The 22,157-nt window shown below is 39.9% G+C and overlaps 1 protein-coding gene across 11 annotated transcripts in view; it reads left to right on the top strand.

Moving 5' to 3' along the window:
* Positions 1–22,157, top strand: part of EFHC1 (EF-hand domain containing 1) — a 76,417-nt gene that overhangs the window by 18,440 nt on the left and 35,820 nt on the right. For 9 of the 11 annotated variants that reach the window (XM_014834673.3, XM_014834671.3, XM_070514766.1 and 6 more), the window contains 4 exons: positions 4,519–4,668; positions 6,243–6,435; positions 13,173–13,393; positions 18,415–18,555. In XM_014834673.3, the coding sequence (XP_014690159.2) occupies positions 4,519–4,668; positions 6,243–6,435; positions 13,173–13,393; positions 18,415–18,555 (705 nt within the window). The remainder of the gene's footprint in view (positions 1–4,518; positions 4,669–6,242; positions 6,436–13,172; positions 13,394–18,414; positions 18,556–22,157) is intronic. The other 2 variants (XM_070514772.1, XM_014834672.3) reach the window with 1 other exon arrangement.

The following is a 22,157-nucleotide window of genomic DNA, read 5'->3' as shown; positions in this document are numbered from 1 at the left end:
TTCATAAATAGAGATTTTTGACAACTTTTCTGTTTTCAAGTTATGTGTACATGTGTATACCGAGAGAAATAGAGAAGAGATGGTGACCTATCTTTAGTACAAAATGTAGGTATTAGGAAATCAATTCCAAATTTATCTTAGTTAAAAAAAAATTTCTAGAAGCAAAGATATAGTTTCTTTATATATATATATATATATATATATATATATATATATATATATATATATATAATTTTATTATTTATTTATTTTAGGAAGATTAGCCCTGAGCTAACTACTGCCAATCCTCCTCCTTTTGCTGAGGAAGACCGGCCGTGAGCTAACATCCATGCCCATCTTCCTCTACTTTATACGTGGGACGCCTACCACAGCATGGCTTTTGCCAAGCGATGCCATATCCACACCCGGGATCTGAACCGGCAAACCCTGGGCCACCAAAGCGGACCGTGCGAACTTAACCGCTGTGCCACTGGGCTGGCCCCAAAGATAGAGTTTCTGAATTACTTTATGCCCCTTATCCCACGTTATGTAATGCCAAGAGTGATTAATTTTTACCGTGCACTGTGCTCCTGTGAATTCACTCATTTATTTTTTTCATCTAGTGAGTTATTTGGCAAACACTTACTGAGTGCCTGGTATGTGCCAGGCACTGTTCTAGGTACCAGGTTTAAAGACCTGCCCTTATGGAGGTTATTGCATTCTGGTTGGAGGAGACAGTAAGTACCAAATAAGTAATATATCAGATGCTGTTAAGAGCTGTGGATGAAACTAAAGCAGATAAAGGTGATGGGAATCGGAGCGGGGTGCTGTGTATAAAGGCTTGTCAGGGAGGGCCTCACTGGGCAGACGACTTGTGAATAGAGACCTCGAGCAAGTGAAGAAAGGAGCTACGGCATCCGTGGCGTCCCCAGCAGCAGAGAGAAACGGAATAGACGGTAGAGGTACGCAACCATGTTTGAGCTGTTGTCTCCTTCACACGTGTTTTGATCTCTCATTTTTTAGGTCCTTATTATCATAGACAGTTACAGAATTGTACCAACAATGAGAAATTATAAAATGTTATATAAATTTAAGGTATTAGGATTATTTTTATGGTTGTGTCTTTATGGACAGTTTGAACATTTGCAAGTTGATCCTTGAGCAGTTGATCTGAGCCAGTTACAGCCAGTTCTCATTGTTCACGGTGGTTGTGTTCTATAAAGTCACCACAAACACCAATCAGCAAATGCTGAACCATCGTTCCCAGGAGAAATGCAGGGTTAGGTTCCTACAAGCCTCTGGTCTCCACATTTTTGTCACTGGATCAATACATAACCTCGTTTTATGTGTGTTTCTGTTTAAAGATGCCATATTTAAGATACATATACTGTTGATTCATTAATGTTGAAGTCACGGCCGGCAGCACTGTGACTCATGCCTGAGGGAAGCTTCTCCAGCAGACGTGTGTTCTCCTTAAGCCACATTATGGCAGCCCTTCTTTTTTTTTACTGTGGTAAAATATATGTAACATAAAGTTTGCCGTTTTAATCATTTTTAGGTGTACAGTTTAGTGGCATTAAGTACATATCACAGCTTTCGTGCACTTAAAACACGAGACAGCACGTCAGCACTAAGCTTGGGGGTCATTGTAAACACCAAAAGAAAGCACAAAGTGAGAAAAAGTGGCACTAAATAGACCACGAAAGGGACGCTTTTTCAGTATGAAAGCTGAGGCAAGAAGGCAGAACATAACCTTGTTCAGTCTCAGCTGGGAATGCGCACATCACGCAACTCAGGATTTTCACCACTGCGCAGGTCTGCGAAGGACCACAAAAGCGCCACGAGTGTTGGTTTTGGGGTCACAAATACATTTTATCAAGTGGGCGAATTTGCAAATGCAGAATTTGTGAATGGTGATGATCAACTGTATTTTGATGACTGATAATTGACTAGAGCTGTTTCAGCCGCTAATGATTAGATTGAATTGTGTTTTAATAGTTGATTGTTAAGTTTGAACTTGGCTCCTATAGCAATTATACACACCTTCTCTGGTTTCACGGTTTTCTTTAGGTCTGGACCTCTGAGTGGCTAAGGAAGACAGCTGTTTAGTGGTGTGTTTTGAACCAGGAATCACCTCTATTCGAATATATCACCAACAGCACCCCTTTTCACCCTCTCCTGTCTGCTCCAAATAAACGTTTGGTCCCATAGACAGAATGAACTGAATTAAACAATGCTCCAGGGGCCGGCCCAGTGGTGCAGCGGTTAAGTTTGCATGTTCTGCTTCGGCGGCCCGGGGTTCACCAGTTCAGATCCCGGGTGCGGACACGGCACCACTTGGCAAGCCATGCTGTGGTAGGCGTCCCACATATAAAGTAGAGGAAGATGGGCACGGATGTTAGCTCAGGGCCAATCTTCCTCAGCAAAAAGAGGAGGATTGGCAGCAGATGTTAGCCCAGGGCTAATCTTCCTCAAACAAAGAAACAAACAACGCTGCAGAAATCAGAGATCTGGAGTTTCTTGTCTTTATTAAAGTATTATTGCTAGCATAGCAGATGTGAATCCTACTCCACAAATGTGGGTGTGCAGGAAATATTGATTTGTTCTTTAAAAATATCTTAAAACCTACTTGAGCCCCAATCTAATGGGGCTGGCTTTCTGTTCACTCTCAGCTTTGCCAAAGATTCCAAGCCCTGAGAATCAGGAAGCAGGGCTCTCCCAGGCCTACAGGGGTCACACAGGCAGGGTCCATAGGTTGTCCCGGGACCAAGGGCCCCTACCTGATGCTCTGGTGCTAGATGAGATACCAGGACTCTGATGCCGAGACTGAAGGTGCTGAGAGGCGGTGTGTGTGCTCGGAGCACCCTGCAGAGCACGTGCACAGGCGTGCTCCTCTGAGACCCGTCCAGGGAATTCCCCCTCCCCGTTTCTTGTTCTCAAAGACATTCCCTTCTCTCCTCTCCTTCTGGGTCACTTTAGAATAATCTCTTCAAAGAGTTTAGGCTTTTTTTTAAGAGACAGGAAGAGCAGTCAGCTTCAGGAAGTGTCTACATTCCTGTCCAAATCCCCAAGGTAAGGTTAACACAGGGCCTGGTTAGCTGTTATAAGCAACAGAAAGGAGTAAAAACCCATTAATACCTCGGTCAATAATCCTGCTGCAGTAATACACCATCTCAAGGGAGAAGAGAATTGAATTGTCAGTCGTTATCTCCAGCTCATTAGTTTTAATAGATGTTAAGATCATAATATTTTAATATTGAAAGGATATTAGAGACTGCCTAGTAAAATTTTAAATACTAAGATTACAAGCTAGTTAGCAGCAGAGCTAGCACCAGAACTCAAATATTTTGGCCCTGAGTTCTGTATATTTTCTGTTAATTTTCCAAAAGCAAACCACAGGATTCCCAAAAGAAACCCAGATTTCAGCTCAATTTCCAGTTTCAGAATGTAAACAGATCCCATGAAATTGATCTTTTCTTTTCTGATTATCAAAAAAGGCACAGTTTATTCTGGTGCTTTTAAGAAGAAGAGATGTCAAGTTATATTAAAAGATATAATGACTCTGAGAAGAATATTATATTTACAGTCAGCCCTCTCTACCCATGGGTTCAACCAAGCTCAGATTGCGATGGCTGCATCTGTACTGAACATGGACAGAACTGTTTGTTTCTTGTCATTATTTCCTAAACAATACAGTATAACCACTATTTACATAGCATTTGCATTGTGTTAGGCGTTATAAGTAATGTAGAGATGATTTAAAGTGTACGGGTGAATGTGTGTAGGTTATCTGCAATAGTACACCATTTTGTAAGGGACTTGAGCATCCTCGGAATTTGGTATCTGCAGGGGTCCTGGAATCGATCCTCCATGGGTATCAAGGGACGAACTGTATTCATAATTCACAAAATAAAATTCAAGATTATGTCAAGTGCAGGTGCTTTCCTTAACTTTTTCTGGGAGATTTGAGAACTTGATTTGTCTTTTCTATTTTGCGAAAATATTTTCTAGGCTAAAATAACCAGTGTGTATGCTCCCTTTTCTTTTTTCGGGGGGAGACGTGATCATATTCTTGTTTTAAGTGAGTTGGAAAGTTGGGGATTTGATTTCAGCTAACTTCGCTGTTGTGCAGCTCACCCCTGTACCTGATATGAATTACATATTGTTTGAAACTATGGTCGGGTTCTGGATGTGTGTATGTAAGCAATTCTAGGACTCACTCTGTTTTTGGGTGCCTAACTAAATTTCATTGATTTGAATTCATATTTGGAGCCAGTTACATTACCATTATGTCTTCCAATTAGGTTAGCACATTGCCAGCAATTTTACAATATAGAAGACTTAAGGTAATTATCAATTATCATCTGCATTATAGAATTGGGTCAGTTGGAGGTTTAATACTGCTAAGATATGCTCGAGCTGCAAACTAATGGTTAACTTGGGCAATGGCACAGAAATTATTATTACGCTTATTTTTACACCATCAGTTTATATGTTAAGAAACTTCAAGATGATGATTATTAATTTTGAATTATTTAGGTATTTTTGGAAAGTCAAGGAATTGAACTAAATCCGCCAGAGAAGATGGCTCTCGATCCTTACACTGAACTCCGGAAACAGCCTCTTCGTAAGTATGTCACGCCATCGGACTTTGATCAACTCAAGCAGTTTCTCACCTTCGACAAACAGGTAAGTGAGCTAGACACTTCAGTAGGTTTCCTTGCTTCCAAATGTGGCACATGCGAGCTACTTTGACAGCTGTGTGTTTTGATAGCTGTGTGTCACATCTGTAACTTCCCTGTTGGATACGGTGCTGTCATCTGGCTGCATCTAGAGTTAGAGGGATAGGAAGGCCCAAGTTTCTTAGCAGAGATTCAGAGGAGGTTGTGGAGTGAAGCCTTGTGAGTTCCACCAAACTTTTAAGTCTTAAAGCGGTTCCTGAGCTACAGCTGCTGCTCACTTTACATTTCCAGCTGATTACTTCTTTTCTCAAGTATGAGTTAATCTCATAGAATCCTTTGGGAAACCTTAAATGAATTATTGGGAAATTTCAGAACTGTTGCATATATGTAGGTTTCTAATGTTAAAATAGTCATTTCACAGAAATCCCATTGCAAATGCTTCCTTGTTAAATTTTATGTTAATGTGTGAGAACAGAGTGTTCTGGTTATTTTCCAGCTCTGTTCCAGCCTTCCTGTCCTCCCCTTGTGGGCTGGTGTGTAGAGGCAGATCTGAGTCTTCTCCTGTACTAAAGGGAAAGAGAAAACAGAGGTCACTCTCAGTGCTTCTTTGCTGCTCTTCTTTTTCTCTCAGAAATGCAATTCCTTTAGTTCACAAACTTTTACCTAGCACAACATGGTCTTTTAAGGACATGCTTTATATCAGTCATATATCTGTTATTATTTTGTATTTAAAGATTGTGTTGTTGGCCAGCCCTGGTGGCCTAGTGGTTAAGTTCAGCATGCTCCTCTTTGGCAGCCCAGGTTCAGTTCTCAGGGGCGGACCTACACCGTTGTCTGTTGGTGGCTATCTGTGGTGGCGGCTAACATACAAAAAGAAACAGATTGGCAGTGATGTTAGCTTAGGGTGAATCTTCCTCAGCAAAAAAAAAAAAAAAAAAAAGCCCTTAAAAATGTTTAGCTGTTTAAGATTGTATTTTTTTGTTTTTTGTTTTTGCTGAGGAAGATTCACCCTGAGTTAACATCTGTTGCCAGTCTTCCTCTATTTTGTTTGTGGGTCCCTGCCACAGCATGGCTGAGGAATGGTGTAGGTCCGTGCCTGGGATCCAAACCCTTGAACCCAGGTCACCGAAATGGAGCGCAGATTGTGTTGTTGATACTGTTACTAGAAGATGTGTATTGATGAAACTAAAAAAAAGACTGATTAATAAATGAAAATTCTTTCCATATTAATTATATATAAACTATTCACATGTACCTTTATTAATACTTATAAATCCCTAAAGGACTCATTGCTGTCTTAATTCAGCTTCTCTTTCAGTGACTAATATTTTGGATCAAAGTGAATTCTTCTTTCTCAGTGCAAACTTACAAGTCTATTATTTAGTATTTTCTAGCTGTTGACATCTGGCATATAATTTCAGATGTTTTTGTTTTTTTTTTTTTTTTTTGCCATCTGAGATTACTTTGTTGTCTTTCCAGTTAATCTTTTCATCATTGACTGGTATGTAAACACCAAAGTAGGTAAGTCAGACTCTCCTTGTGTAGAATTCTTACTTCAGTCACTGCTTTGGATTCCTCAAGGTTCTTCGATTCTATGCGATCTGGGATGACACAGACAGCATGTTTGGTGAATGTCGGACCTACATCATTCATTACTATCTTATGGATGATACGGTGGAAATTCGAGAGGTCCACGAACGGAATAACGGACGCGATCCCTTCCCGCTCCTGATGAACCGCCAGCGAGTGCCCAAGGTTTTGGTGAAGAATGCAAGTATGTTTGGTTCAGTTTATCCTCTGTTAATTGGGACCTTTTTTTGGATTTCAAAGGAGTTACTTAATCAGTGTCATCATTCCCTTGGGAGGACTTGGGAGGTTCTTGCTGTGTTCTCAGAGGTACTCAAAAAAGGACTCTCCTGTAATTTCCTTCTTTACTTGTTCCTTGGTCCAGGCTTGCCTCCGAAATGGTCTGGTGGAGTAATGCATTTCTAAAACAAGCTTGTTTTCATTCAAAGACGTAGCTTACTGTTTCCTTATGTGCCTTCCTGACTTTGCTTCTCACCCCAACAACTTCCTAACTAGGAAGTTTCTCTGCGGTATAACTTAGGATTGGAAAAGGCATGTCTGTGACTCACAGAGGGGAGCCCCATTGTGTCACCCCAGCTCTTTCCTTGTTGCTATAAACTGACCTAGTGGATTGAAGAGAGAGAAGGAAAGAAAGTGCAGCTGACCCTGCCGTCCACCACTGTTTCTCTGGGATAAACAGGCTTGTTGTAGTTATGGATTTAGTAATTTAAGAAGTCTCTCTTACAAAAATGTCATCTTGGATGTGTGTAGTGACATCTCTCATGCTTGGGTGGCTGCCTGACAGAACTTTGTAAATACTTTCATTGATTTTTTTTCTTTTTACTCTATTTTTTGGAACTGGAAGATAAGAAATTCCAGATATTGAGCAAGAGGTTTGTCTTAGAGGTTATAAACAAATTGAGTTAGAGGTTATAGAAAAATTGGAAGTCTGAAGGCTAAATTCAACCTACCTACATGTATTGCTTGGCCTGCACAGTGGTAAAGAAAAATGCAGTATTATTTGGGGGCAGGGAGTTGGAGATTTACGTCATTGGGAGAGTGGATAAACAAAATGTGGTAAAGATACATCTTGATAAACATGTAATAGTAAGAACCAATAAACACTGTACAAGAAAGCAAATAGACGCATCTTAAGTACATAGTGCTGTGTGGAAAAATAAGTAAAATGAGATGAACAATGCAGTAACATTTACATAAAGTATGATACACACAGAACAGTATGCATAGTACATATGTAATCAAAAAGCTGCACATTAGAGTGGTTGTATGTGAGGGAGAGGAGAATGAGATTGGGGAAAAGGAAAAAAGAGAGTAAAACTTGTCATCATTTTAAAATTGAGAGAGTTAATGTTAAAAAATCTCTTCTTTTGGAGGGGAGGGAGGAGGGCAAAAGGGGTGATTAGGCACGTGTGAGGTGAGGGATGGTAATTAGTCCTTGGCTGGTGAACATGATGTAATCTAGACAGAATTTGAAATATATTATGATGTACACCTGAAAGTTATATAATGTTATAATCCAATGTTACTGCTATAAAAAATTAAATTTAAAGAAAAATCTCTTTTTTTTGAGTAATGAGAATAATTGCTGACACAGCTTGCATTCTCAGGTGGCAACAACTGGATCTGTGCCCTAGTTCAACATGGTCTGGCTGCTGCCTGGCATATCCTTATACTCAGCCTCCTGTGGAACCCGCTTAGAATTCCTGACATTGGGACTAATGAACGAATTTTGGCCCTCCAGAATGCTTAAATGAGCCTGAAATTTCTGCCACCTGGAGCTAACAAATGTTAGATTTACAGTAGATTAAGGGAAAGAATGGGCATGTATTCAGGGTGGCAAAAAAAATGTCACTGAAACTGGATCCTTTGAAATCTTGGGTTCCCTGCTCATCTCTGCCTCCTCAATCTGGCCAGTGTTTAAAGTTTTCAATATGTAATCATCCTCTTCTCTAACTTCTCAAATTTCAACAAAATTTTTATCAGAATTATATGGAAAGCCAGCCTGGTGACATATGTGGGGTCCTTTTAAGAGGTAGAAAACATCTTTTTGTGAAAGTCACTGTTAATCATGCACTAGCATGACAGAAAAGGCTAAGTTCCCATCAGCTAAATAATTCCTTTAACTAGAGCCATGGTGTTAAAGAGGTGGCGTCTAATTGACTCAAAGGCATTATCCAATGGATGATTTTTGTTAAATTCAGTTAAACAAGACTTAAATATCTGCCGTGGAAGCTATTTTATGTGCTAAGTCCTGTGGTGGATAAAATGAAAATGTAACTCTCAGACCTAGAATCCCTGTTCTTCAGTCACTTCTAGTGAGGGGGAGACAAGTCACATGAGTACATGAAGCTGTTCAGCAGTGGCACAGGCTACCAGACGATCTGATTATGTGACTGGTCGTGTCATGTAGATAGCTCAGAAGAAGAAAGGTGAGCTGGAAAGACTGAAGAAGCCTTGTGGCGGAGCTGGGATTGGACCTAGATTTAGAATGGCAGGGAAACGGCAAGAACGCTTTTGAGAGAAGAACAAGAGCCAGGGCTGGGAATTGGGAACAAGTTGGGTATGTTTGGGGGCATCCAAGAGACAGCGGCTGCGTGGAGAGTTTGTGTTGGACAGTAACAGGAAATTACGGCGGTATCCTTCCAAAGTTCTCTCTGCCAGGACCTTCGTTTAAGTAGTTAAGCTGAATCCAAATTATAACTTTATGATGGATGGAATTAAAATATCAGGAATTCTAAAAGTTCTTTCTGTGTTGAAGGTAACTGCAGGTTACAGTATGAGATGAGTAATGTCAAAAGGAGGGTATTTGGCTCACCAAAAGCCTTCTCCTTTGACACTAGGTTCTGAAAGTCTGTTAGTTATCCTTTAGACTGGCTTTCATACTTTGATCTTGCCTTTTTCTGGGTAAATATATATGTCAGCATCAAAATTGTACACTCTAAATATGTGCAACTTATTATAGTTAATTATACATCAATAAAGTTGTAAAAATATAAATTCATACCTAGATATATCATAGTCAAACTTAAGAACACCAAATTCAAAAAGATCATAAAAGCAGCCCCAAAGAACAAGTTTACCCATATGGAATGTCCAGTAGAATGACAGCTGACTTCTCAGTTGCAATAGTGGTTACCAGAAGATAGCCTAATAATGTCTTTGAAGTGCTGAGAAAAAGTAAAATTTAATACCTAGAGAAACTGCCTTTCAAGAAGAAGGTAAAATACATTTCCAGGCAAACAAAACAAATTTTACTAACAATAGACCCTTACTAGGAAAATTCTAGAGTATACTTCTAGTAGAAAGAAAAATGATTCCAGAAGTAAGATCTGCAATATAAGAAGTGATAAATAAAGGAAATAGCAAAGTGTGGGAAAGGAACAATGTTGAATTTCTGGGGGTTAAAAAATATCAAGGTAGAGGAGCCAGCCCGGTGGCACAGTGGTTAGGTTCACACGTTCTGCTTCAGTGACCTGGGCTTTGCCGGTTTGGATCCTGGGTGCGAACCTGTGCATCACTTGTCAAGCCATGCTGTGGTGGGCATCCCACATATAAAGTAGAGGAAGATGGGCATGGATGTTAGCTCAGGGCCAGGCTTCCTCAGCAAAAAGAGGAAGATTGGTGGCAGATGTTAGCTCAGGGCTAATCTTCCAAAAATAAAAAAAGAAACCAACAAAAAAACATTAAAAAAAATCAAGGTAGAATTAAAATATATTTACAATAACGGCATAGGGGAGGGGATGATAGGATTAAAAAAACAACAAAGTTTGAATAAATGCTATTTTTAAGAACATACTTAAGATATAGGGACATAGAAAGGTTAAAAAAGATGTACAAGCAATTGAAAGAAACTGAGGAAGCTATATTAGTATAATTAGTCCAGAAAGTATTGCTAGAGATAAAGAAGATCATTACATATTGCAAGAATTGTATTTACTAGGAAAAGGTAATAATTCTAAACTTGAATGCACTTAATTACATGGCTTCAAAACGTAAAAAAAGTTTTTAGCAATATTATGCAAAGAGAATGGACAAATCCATCAAAATAGAGGGAATCATTAAAACATTTCTTTTAATAGTTGTTATATCAAAAAGACAAATCAATAAGCATATGTGTATATATGTAAGATTTGAACAACTTAATTACCAGTATTGATTTAATGAATATGTATTTGCATCAACACCTGAAGAATTCCCTTTTTTTTAAGCACAACTATAGAACACTTATAAAAACTGTTCAGTCTTAAATTTTAAAGACTGGACATCTTATACCATATTTTCTGATGTCAACACAATTAAGTTAGAATGCAGTTTTGGAAATGTTACTCAAAAATCATATATTTGGAAATTGAAAAACACATTTCTAAATAATCCATGAGTAAAAAACTAGTATCAGAAAATACTTAAAACTGAATGATAGTAAAAATTCCCTCAAAACTTTTAGATACGTATAAAGTGGTACTTGGAGGAAGATTTATAGCCTGAAATGCTTATTTAAGAAAGACTGAAAAAATAGACTAGGCATTCTTCTTAAAAAGTTAGAAAAGGAATGACAGAGTACGTCTAAAGAAATTAAAAGGAAGGAAATAATAAAATAAGAGCCTGAAAATAATGAAATTGAAAACAAAAGTAACAGAGAAGTTTTGTCAAATCAGAAGTTATTTCTGGGGCCAGCCCCTTGGCCAAGTGGTTAAGTTCGCGCGCTCCGCTTCAGTGGCCCAGGGTTTTGCCAGTTCAGATCCTGGGTGTGGACCTAGCACTGCTCATCAAGCCACGCTGAGGTGGCTTCCCACATAACAACAGAACTAGAAGGACCTACCACTAGAATATACAACTATGTACTGGGGGGCTTTGGGGAGAAGAAGGAAAAAGAAAAAAAGATTGGCAATAGATGTTAGCTCAGGTGCCAATTTAAAAAAAAAGTTATTTCTTTGAAAGGACTGATAAATGACAAATCATTGACAGGATTTATCAAGATAGTAAAAAAGAAGGCACATATACACCGTATTAAAAGTGAAAGAGGCATACTTAAAAATACAATAGGGATTAAACAGAAAATGATACCAACAACTTTATGCCAGTAAATTTGAAAACTTTGGTGAAATGAGCAAATTTTTAGAAATAGAAACCAAATGCTTTAATAAAAATAAAATCAGTTTAAAAATTCTCCACAAAGAAAACACCAGGTCCAGATAATTTTCAGTTTTGCCAAACATTTAAGGAATAGATAATTCCAAACTTAATACAAACTCTTTCATGGGAAAGAAAAAGAATATAATTCATTTATTTTAAAAAACCCAATAAAACCAAAGACACCATGAGAAAGAAGTATAGTCTCGCTCATGAGCATACATGCAAAAAACCTAAGTAAAATATCAGTAAATGAAATCCAGCAGTATATAAAAAACACAATTGCTGAGCAAACAAAGTTGAATGGCTGGACAGCATATACACACACAGACGCGCACACACACACACAGATGTCCTGGAACACTTTCCTGAGGGAAACCCGTGGAGTCCCAAGCTGTGTCGCCCGTTGCCCATCACTGCCTGGGGTAACTCAAAGGGATCTAGCAGGTTAGCACTAGACGCTGGGAGAAGGAACCCTTGGTCTGTAGGGCTTTTCAGATGCCTGATTGGGAAGGTTCCAGCCCTTTGGCACGATCAAGGACTGGAGTTCAAGCCTTTCTGTCTGATGTAGCAGAACCTTCACCTCCCTGCCTATTTTTCCATCTGGGCAATTGTCACTTGGGAGAATACCGGCCTACCTCTCCTGCCTCTGTGATCAGAGTTCTGGGGCCGAGTTTTTGGTTACAGCTATACAATGTGGCTCTTCACCGGAATCGACTGACTACCTTATGGTTTCCATGGAGGTCAGGCTGCAGGGAAGCGATCCTAAACCAGTCAACCCTTGGTTCTCATAAAACAGTGTGACACAATTGGATTTATTCCAAAATGCGAGGTTCAGTCTATATTTGGAAATCTGCTGATTCCCCAGATGAACGGATTACTGTAATCATCTCACTGACTGTCCCCACCTCCTGCCACAGAACTAGGTCCAACTGTCCTAAGAGCAGTGATCACAATTGAAAGGAAACCATTATTTGTCTAATTGTTTACTGTCTCTCACCCCAGACGGTATGTTTTCTCCATTGAGGCAGGAGTTTTATCTATGTTGTTAATTGTAATCTAAGTATTTAGCAGTGCACCTAGTACATGATACATGTATGTGGTCATCAATGATTTTTTGTCTGTTTGTTTTGTTTTTGAGGAAGATTAGCCCTGAGCTAACATCTGCCGCCAATCCTCCTCTTTTTGCTGAGGAAGACTGGCCCTGAGCTAACATCTATACCCATCTTCCTCCACTTTTTATATATGGAATGCCTGCCACAGCATAGCTTGCCAAGTGGTGCCGTGTCCGCACCCGGGATCCGAACCGGTGAAGCCCAGGCCGCTGAAATAGAATGTGAGAACTTAACTGCTGCACCACCAGACTGGCCCCTGGTCACCAATGATTTGTTGAATGAATGAATAAATGGGTGGGAGGTTGAACTAAACGATGTGGATCCCTCCTAGATCTAACACGCTTATCTTTGTAGAAGGACATTTATCCTTTCCTCCTGTAATGATTTCTTCTAGGCATTCATTCTGCTGAGAGTAGTGACCTGTAGTGATAGTTTGAGCTGAATATGGGAAGCTTTACAAGCACCGTCTAGGATATTACTTGATAGGACTTCTGTCCTGTCAAGAGATGGAAATACACAGCCTTATGTTCTGCTGGGAATGTGGAGGAGTCCCTGACCCTCGACCGGAGCTAAAGACCGTCCCCTCTCAGGGTCTCAAGAATGCCCGGCTGTTGTGGGTCAGTCTTTCTTCCCATCCTCATTCCTTTTTCTTTCCTCTCTCCTTGCTGTCTTATGTCAGAGAACTTCCCTCAGTGTGTGCTGGAAATCTCTGATCAGGAGGTGTTGGAATGGTACACCGCCAAAGACTTCCTCGTGGGGAAATCACTCACTATCCTCGGGAGAACGTTCTTCATTTACGATTGTGATCCGTTTACTCGGCAGTATTACAAAGAAAAGTTTGGCATCTCCGATTTACCACGTATTGATGTGAGCAAGAAGGAACCAGCTCCTGTAAAACAGGTAATGGAACACCAGTTCTGAGTGTGGTGAGAGAATGAATCTTTTCATGTAGAGGTTTGAGAAAAAGAAAAACAAAAGACTCTTATGCGAATGCCCAATAAAAAATGGACAGTGCAGATGAGCAGTTCACAAAAGAAGAAGTGCAAATGGCTAATGAACATATGAAAAGACCCTCAACTTAACTGATAAAGAAATAGAAATGAAAATAATGAGGTTTTGGATCTGTTTGATTTAAAAGACTCACAATATCCAATGTTTGCCCTGATATGGAGAAACAGGCATTTTCATAGCTATTAATAGGAGAGCCAATGAGAAATACCTTTCTGAAGGACAGTTTGTCATTATTTTAATTTTTTCAAAATAAAATATTACATATCTCTTGACCCAGAAGATCTGGTTGGGAGACTATAAAAAGGTATGTGTAGGGATGTGTATTGTAGCATTATTTATAATAAAGTATACGGAGATTGGCAGAATAAATTATAGTATATCCATCCATACAGTTAGAGGACAGAGGAAGTAAGTCTATGCATTTGACATGGAAAAATGTCCATGACATTTTTAAGTGAATGTGTATACGTGATATGTGGCGTCTTTGTCAGTGACTGTATACAACATCTGCTTATCTGCACTGAGGAAGAGACCTGGAGGAATATCCACCCGATCTGTGAGCAGTGGTTAGTTCAACATGTGGGAGTGGGGAGTAGGGAGGGAGGTGGGAGATGACAAGGGACCTTTCTTTTTATACTCTCTGTGGTTTTAATTTCCCTTTTTATTCCAAGTCTTATATTACTTTTATATTTTTTTTGTTTTTATTAACAAAAAAGACATCTTTTAAAATTTCAGACCCTTAGGGCATTTCATTGTTCCTTGCCTATTTATCAAACAAAACAAAAGCTGATTAATTGAAGATGTTGGAAGATGGCTCCCTTTCATTGCAGCACAGCTTTCCTTACGATCACACTGAACCACAAAATTCACTTCTGTGCACCACAAAAGTCCACTGATCTGAGCGTAAGTTCATGGTGCTTTTAATGCACCGAAATAGTAATCTGATAAACTTGAGCCTTCAGAGTGGCTCAGCCACATATTTTAGAGATTTAAGTGAGAATTGCATGTTTTAAAAAGTTACATATTACACAGCAAATTCAAGTATCTGAAGTATAAAGGCAGCATAGTTTCATGGATGACAGTAATGATGCCTGTTATATGTGTTTGCGTCAGGAGCAATTCATACAACCTCTTTGTTGCCCATGTATAAAATAGGGTGTTAATACCTGCGGCCCATCTTTATGTTGCCACTGTATGGGTAAACTAATGTCACTGGGCTTTTCCTTTTCAAAAGAAAGATGTAGCTAGAGGGATGGAATTATTGAATTCCTCCAGCCCAGGCCCCTGTCTTCCCCACATCTGCTGCTCATACCACTTGCACTGGTCCTCCAATTGTACGGAATCAATGTGGTTCAGCTGGTACAGCATCCTGTTTTACTTCCTGGACCTTTGCTGATGCTCTTCCACCTGTTGAACCACTTTTCCATCATTTCTTTACAGAACTCTTTCTTATCCTTCAAGACTCATTGTAGGCTGCCTCTCTTCCAAGAAGACTTCTCTAATGCTCCAGGCAGACTAACCACCTCTGCTCTCTGTCCTGGTGTACTCTGTGCCTCCCTGCACTGGCGTTTATCTATTATATTAAAATACCTGTTTATAAATTTTTTCAATTAGACTGTAAGCTACTTGAGGGCAGGGACTGTGTCCTGTTTATCTTTGTACTTCTTGCACCTAATACAGTGCCTAGCAAATAGGAAGTATGTGGTATTTTCCGTGAACTAGACTGAAGAGATTGCTTATGAAGTATATATTTATTGCTGAAAAAGGCAAGTGGTGTTTTAGGCAAGGGTCTTAGAACCAGCATTTCATAAAAACAATTACAAAGGATTTGGATTTTGGTATGCTGTGAGTTCCCAGGGGCAATAAAACTTCTGGAAGGAAATGTAGGTGATAATACCTCTCCCTGTCAATTTTTTCTCTGATAGAACTCCTTACCAATGAGTGCACTCATTGATTAAGAATTATAATAAAACTCCCAATTTTCGGGCAGCATTTGATGAGTATACAGGAAAAAATACAATGGGAATGGCTTTAGGTTTTGATCAAGCAAACTATTCCACCACTTTAGTTTATAAATAAGTATAGTGTGAGCTAGCATTCCAAGGGTCCTGCCCAAGATCACATTGCAAACTACAAGGTGATTCTATAAATGTCAAACATTCTTACAAGGAGTCTCAGCTACCCAGGAGGTGGGATGGGGAGGAGTTGCAACACAGTGGTGCACTTTTCTTAGTCAAAGAGCATCCATCCATCTTTGGAGCTGATAAAAGCTTTTGCGTCCTAGAATACCTCTGCTCCCCATCCTCGGGCCTTTCATCTTTTTTCTCCTTACCTCTCTTCTAAAGAAAGAAAAGGGAGGGAAGGCTTGAATAGAGAGCAGAGAGAACTGAAGAACCACTGTAGATTTTGGTTTGTTTGTTTGTTTTGCCCTATTTCGGTCACTCTGGATAATAAAACTAATTCTACATTTACACATAGAGCATATTAATCATGGTGTTTGGTCAGTTTATTTTCAGTGAATTCTCTATCATAAACAATTCTGTTACAAATAAATGCTCTCTGCCTGTCCGTGAAAGTCTTTGTGGGCAGTGAGTAGAAGAGCTCCACTTACTGAATAGCAAATACCGTTTAGCACTCCTTAGTCATTACACTTCAGTCATTTAAACCCTGAACAACGCAGTTGGAAAGCAGGGATGGGAAGCTGTAGCAGGGTCTAAAGGGATAAAGGCTGAGTCATGCTGATGGTCAGGGACAGAAGTGGATATGAAGTAGATGTACTCAGTTGGAGAATCACAACACTTGTAGGGCAGGCTGGTCTGCTAAATCAGGAATAAGTAAACATGGAGCCCATGGCCAGATGTGCTCTGTCTCAGGCTAGCTTCATCTGGAGACATGCTAGGAGGGAGGAGGGAGAATCCAGGACTAGGAGAGCTCATCTGCTATGGAACTGCCCCCTAAAAGCAGTATGTGAGGGGTTATGGGACTCTCAGGCTCCGCAGGTACTTGCTTTGTTAAGAAGGCCTGGGCAGATTGGTGGGTCATATGAGCAAGTGCATCTAGGAGTGATAAATCTATAGTCAGAGGAATGGCTCATCTAGTTTAGAACAGGACCCAGGCAGTAGCTTGGAGCACAAGAAGCATGGTGCCAGCACCCCCAAGCATATGGACTGATATTTAGGGAAAGTCTTCATTCCAAGCAGGAGAAATGACGTGCGGTTAAGGAAAAACAAGTAGAAGCCTACTGAAACACAAAGGGAATTTGAGAGGAAGACTAGAGGCTTACGGTTACCTCCCTAATTCAAAATCCGTCAACCTCCACCCCGATCCCCCAACCAGGCTGCTCTCATTGTGTGTGGATGAGGATGCAAAGCAAGTTTAGCTTCCATCACCGTGCATTTCTGCCTAGCCCCCAGAGTAACTCAGATGCTTCTTAGTGTTTGGTGTCTCACCCAAGGTCCCTCTGTCCATGGCAACTTGTATATTCATTGAGTAGTAGTTTTGCACTGGGAGCCAATTAGTCGTGTTCCATAGTGACTGGATTCACTAGTCATGTTCCAGCCTTGATGATCACGTTAACTGCAGCCCTGGGAGATGGGTAAAGGTTGGTGTTCCAAGCACTACACCTTGGATGAACGAGGCAGAGTCATGAGTGTTTGAGGGAGTACTCTCTTAGAGGTGGACCAGGGATTGTGTAGACTAATTTATTAAAGTACCTGGATACAATACATAAAAAGATTTGAGGGGGGCAGTTCCATGGTTGAGTGGTTAAAGCTCCCTCAACTCTGCTTTGGTGGCCCAGGTTCACGGGTTCGGATCCTGGGTGCAGACCTACTCCACTCATCAGCCATGCTGTGGAGGCATTCCACATACAAAATGGTGGAAATTTGGCACAAATGTTAGCCCAGGGCTCATCTTCCTCAAGCAAAAAAAGAGGAGGATTGGCAACAGATGTTAGCTCAGGTCAAATCTTCCTCACCAAAAAAATAAAATAAAAAAAGTTTTAGGGAAGGTATTTACAAGTGAAAAGCATGGTCTGAGCTGAGTTTGCTGAGAAAGCATAGTGAAAAGAAGTCAGAAAAAGTACTCTGCTTCAGTCTGCTGAACATTGATGAGAATGGGGAAATGGCCTCTGAACTAAAGTTTTTAAACAAACAAACCCTAGTATCCTAGAGTGATGCCTTCAGCTCTTCATGGAACCTGAATGGAAAATATAAGCTCATCCTATACTTACATAACTAACTCACCAAAAACCTTCGCATCTGAAATTTATTTTCTTGAGTTTACTCCTTCACTAGGAAGGGAAAGTCCTGGGTGGACAAGGGGTATGAGTTCTCAGTAAAGTATGGCTCTCATTCCTCTTCTGTGAGACAAAAATCAAGAAATAATAATATTAGAAATATGGAGGTAACTGGGAAAAAAAGTAGCATGAACCGAGTCCTGACTCTCCCCCTGCCCCAACTCCTATACATGTACACACTTGGAGTGAACTCAGAAAATGGTTTCCAGATCTGCCAGGCTGAGGCCCACACCCTTGAACAAAGAAGTCACAGACCCATGGGCTTCACCATGCTAGGATGACCACAAGGGCCAAGATTGGGACTTGGAGTAGGGCCAGGCCCTGCTTTGGCAGTAAGAGGTCAGTGGACATCAGCAAAAGTTTCACTCTAGCCCTGAGGGTTACTTTGTAGAATCATCAGTCACTTCTATGAGCAGTGGTCATGGGGTAAAATATATAAATAAAGAGGAATGGAACATGCAGTATGTTATTTTTCCTGACTATATTTGTATATGTAGAAATTACTTTTGAATAAATGTTGTCTAGATTTTTTTAAAAGGAAACTAGTTACCCTTAATGTAATGTTTAACACAAAGAGCATCTGCTTTATTTCTTGTTTCCCGTATTTCTTCAGGAATTACCTCCCTATAATGGTTATGGACTAGTGGAAGACTCTGCTCAGAATTGCTTTGCTCTCATTCCAAAAGCTCCAAGAAAAGATGTTATTAAAATGCTGCTGAATGATAATAAGGTGCTTCGTTATTTGGCTGCACTGGTGAGGTTAATTTTTATATACCAAGACTCTATCCTGTCTCAGTACTGTGCACAGTGGTCCATTTTGTCTGTAAGCTGTAGAGTGATAGCTGTCAGAGTTATATGTTTACTTAACCATTGGGTCTAGTACCCAGCCTTTGGGCAGGTTGGATAGTATTAAGTGCCCTCAAACCAAGACCTAGCTCAAATCCTATCTATTCCCCAAATCTTTCTTAGATCATTAATCTCTCTACTCTACCTGTCAAGTTTGACAGATCTTTTTGCCCTTTTTGTTAATCAATTGTAAAAGCCTGACTTACATTCAAATTATTTGTGTATCTGTATGCCTTCCCAGTGTCCTGTGATTTCCTTGAGGGTAGAGACCATGTCCTATTAATTTCTAGCATTACCTGTGATATTTGCTTGACGCATTTTATATTCATTAAATGTATTAAATGGAATCATACCAGTTTAATAGATGTTGCCTTTGAGAGGTCATATGGATAGTGGTTAAGAGCATGGATGTAGAAGCAGACATAATTGCAAATCCTGAATATTCTACTCACTGGCTGAATTACCTGAGCAAATTACTGATAGGAGTTCAAAGGATAACGTCTTTATAAATGGGAAAAATATAGAAATAGGAACATAAACATTTTATTTAGAAATATGGACTTAAATACCAGAAATTGAAATAAGTTACTTCTGAGAATAGGAATTGGGAGTGGGTAGGGGTGGGTCAGATGATTTTTCAAACTATATACTTGTATTTAAAAAAGTAAAACTTAAATGAAAGCACAATCAACTTGTGTATTTTAGGAAAATGTTGAAAAAAGCTTAAAATAAAAAGGGAGTTCTAGCAAGCTCTAGGGCAACCAGAACACTCCATACCATAAGAACTCTGATGAATGAAGGTTTGCATTATTACTAAGTTCTTGAGTTATGGTTCAAATTGCAGGGGCTTGCTGAATTACGAGGTAGTAACTGTAAACTCCTTGAGGGCAGGGATCATGTCTTTCTAGATTTTGTGCGTACTCAGTAACTGTTGGTTGAATGGGTAAATGAATTTATTTGCACATTTAACATCTATGAGTTAGGCAATAGAATATTATACTCATTTTATGTTTCAAAACATAAGAATCAGAGAGGCTAATTGGCTTGTCCCAGTCTCAGTGCTTCTTAGGCAGAGGCAGGAGTAAAACTGAACCTTCTGACTTTCAACCCAGCATTCTTTTTAAATTAAAGAGTATAAAACATCAGCATCATGGTGGAGTGAACTGTTCCCTTAGGTTCTCCCCACCAAGTTAGAATAAAACAAACATTCATTAACCAACAGAAGATTCCCTTCAAAGCACAATAGGACATCTGAGAGATCCATGCAGCCATATATCTGAAGGTAGGGGTCCTGGATGGCCAAGAAACAGTGGAGGGAGATGAGCGGATCCCCTCTCCTCCCCAGCAGCAGTGATCTAGGTCACAGGTCCTCATGCAGCAACTGGCGTGCAACTGTAAAAGGAGGTGGGGGAGCAGTCAGGCTTGTGCACAAATGCTTTTGCTTTCAGAGTGGCAGCCAGACCCGCAGTAATGCTCCACACTGAGTGGCACAGCTCAGCCACTGTGTGGGCGCCCTGACCAAGCGCAGCAGCCCAGGTGAACTGCCCATGAGTGCAGAGTGGGCTCACATGCACGCATAAGTGCCCCTCCCCTCCCCCAGCCTACCGCACCAGCATGGCCTAGTCCCCAGCCAAGGCAGCAGATCCACACCAGAGTGCCTGTGCATGCGTGTGTGACCCTCCAAGCTGCTGTAGCCAGCAGGCAAATACAGATGAGCCCTATTGGGACGAATTCCAGCAGATGCAGTGGGTTCAGAAAATACAGCTCCTGCCCTCCCAGTGGTGGCAGGTGGAATCTGTGACCTGATATTACCACTATGCACCAGCAAAGGATCAAGTCATCAAACACCATTAAGAACCTCATTAACACCCAGATCAGAAGGAAAAATACAAGTCTCTGGAAACCAATCCTGAAGTCACAGAAATTTACAGTCTAAATGAGAGAGAATTCAAAATAATTGTCATAAAGAAACTAAATGAGTTACAAGAAAACTCAGAAAGACAGTTCAATGAACTCAGGAATAAAATTAATGAGCAGAAGGAATTCTTCACAAAAGAGATTGAAACTCTAAAAAAATCCACAAATGCTGGAGATGAAAACACAATGAATGGGATAAAAAAGAATCTAGAAACCTTAAAAAACAGAGCTGATGTTATGGAGGACAGAATTAGTAATTTAGAGGACAGAAATATAGAAATGGTTCAGGTGGAGGAGAGAGAACTAAGACTTAAAAAAAAATGAAGAAATTATTTGGGATATATCCAACTCAATTAGGAAATGCAACTTAAGGATTATAGATATTCAAGAGGGATAAGAGAGGGAGAAAGGAGCAGAGAGCTTGTTCAAAGAAATGATAGCTGAGAAGTTCCCAAACCTGGGTAAGAAACTGGACTTACAAGTACATGAAGCCAGTAGAACTCCTAATCACATCAATGTAAAAAGACCTTCTCCAAGGCATATAATAGTAAAACTGGCAAAAGTCAATGACAAAGAAAAAATATTAAGGGCAGCAAGGCAGAAGAGAATAATCTACAAAGGAACCCTTATCAGGCCTTCAGCCAGTTTCTCAGCAGAAATGTTACAGTCTAGGAGAGATTGGAATGATAAAGTCAGAATACTGAAAGACAAAAACTTCCAGCCAAGAATACTTCATCCAGCAAAACTGTCCTTCAGATATGATGGAAAAATAAAAACTTTCCCAGATAAACAAAAGCTGAGGGAGTTCATTGCCACTACGAGAAATGATCAAGGATGCCCTCGTACCTGAAGCAAAATGGCAAAGGTTTCCAAAGTCTTGAGCAAGGAGATAACTAGACAAAATCAGAAAATTGCAGCTTTCTATCAGAACACGTTAGCAAACACTTAATTTTAACATAAAAGATAAAGACAAGGAAAACATCAAAAATAAATATAAATGCTTCATTTTAATCACAAACACATTGCAAAACAATAATTTGTGGCAACAATAATGTAGATGGGGAAGAGAAAGGGATGGAACCTGCTTAGATTAATGAAGATAAGAGGCTATCAGAAAATGGACTATCTCATCTACGAGATCTTTTATATAAACCTCATGGTAACCACAAAACAAAAAATCAGAGCAGAGACAAAAATCATACATAAAGAGAAAACTGAGAAAACCATCACAGAAAACCACCAAACTGAAATGGCAGTCAGAAATACAAGAGAAGAGAAACAAGGCAAATAAAGAACAACTGGAAAACAAGATAAAATGGCAGGATGAAGCCATCGTCTATCAATAATCACTCTAAATGTAAATGGACTGAATTCTTCAATTAAAGACACAGAGTGGCTGGATGGATTGAAAAACAAGACCCAATAGTATGCTGCCTCCAGGAAACACATCTCAACTCTAAAGACAAACACAGGCTCAGAGTGAAGTGTTGGAAGACGATACTCCAAGCAAATGGCAAGCAAAAGAAAGCAGGTGTTGCCATACTTATATCAGACAAAGCAGACTTCAAGATAAAAAAGGCAGTGAGAGACAAA

Source organism: Equus asinus, chromosome 8 (assembly GCF_041296235.1).
Source record: "Equus asinus isolate D_3611 breed Donkey chromosome 8, EquAss-T2T_v2, whole genome shotgun sequence".
Taxonomy (NCBI): Eukaryota; Metazoa; Chordata; class Mammalia; order Perissodactyla; family Equidae; genus Equus; species Equus asinus.
This window is presented reverse-complemented; position numbering and strand designations above follow the sequence as displayed.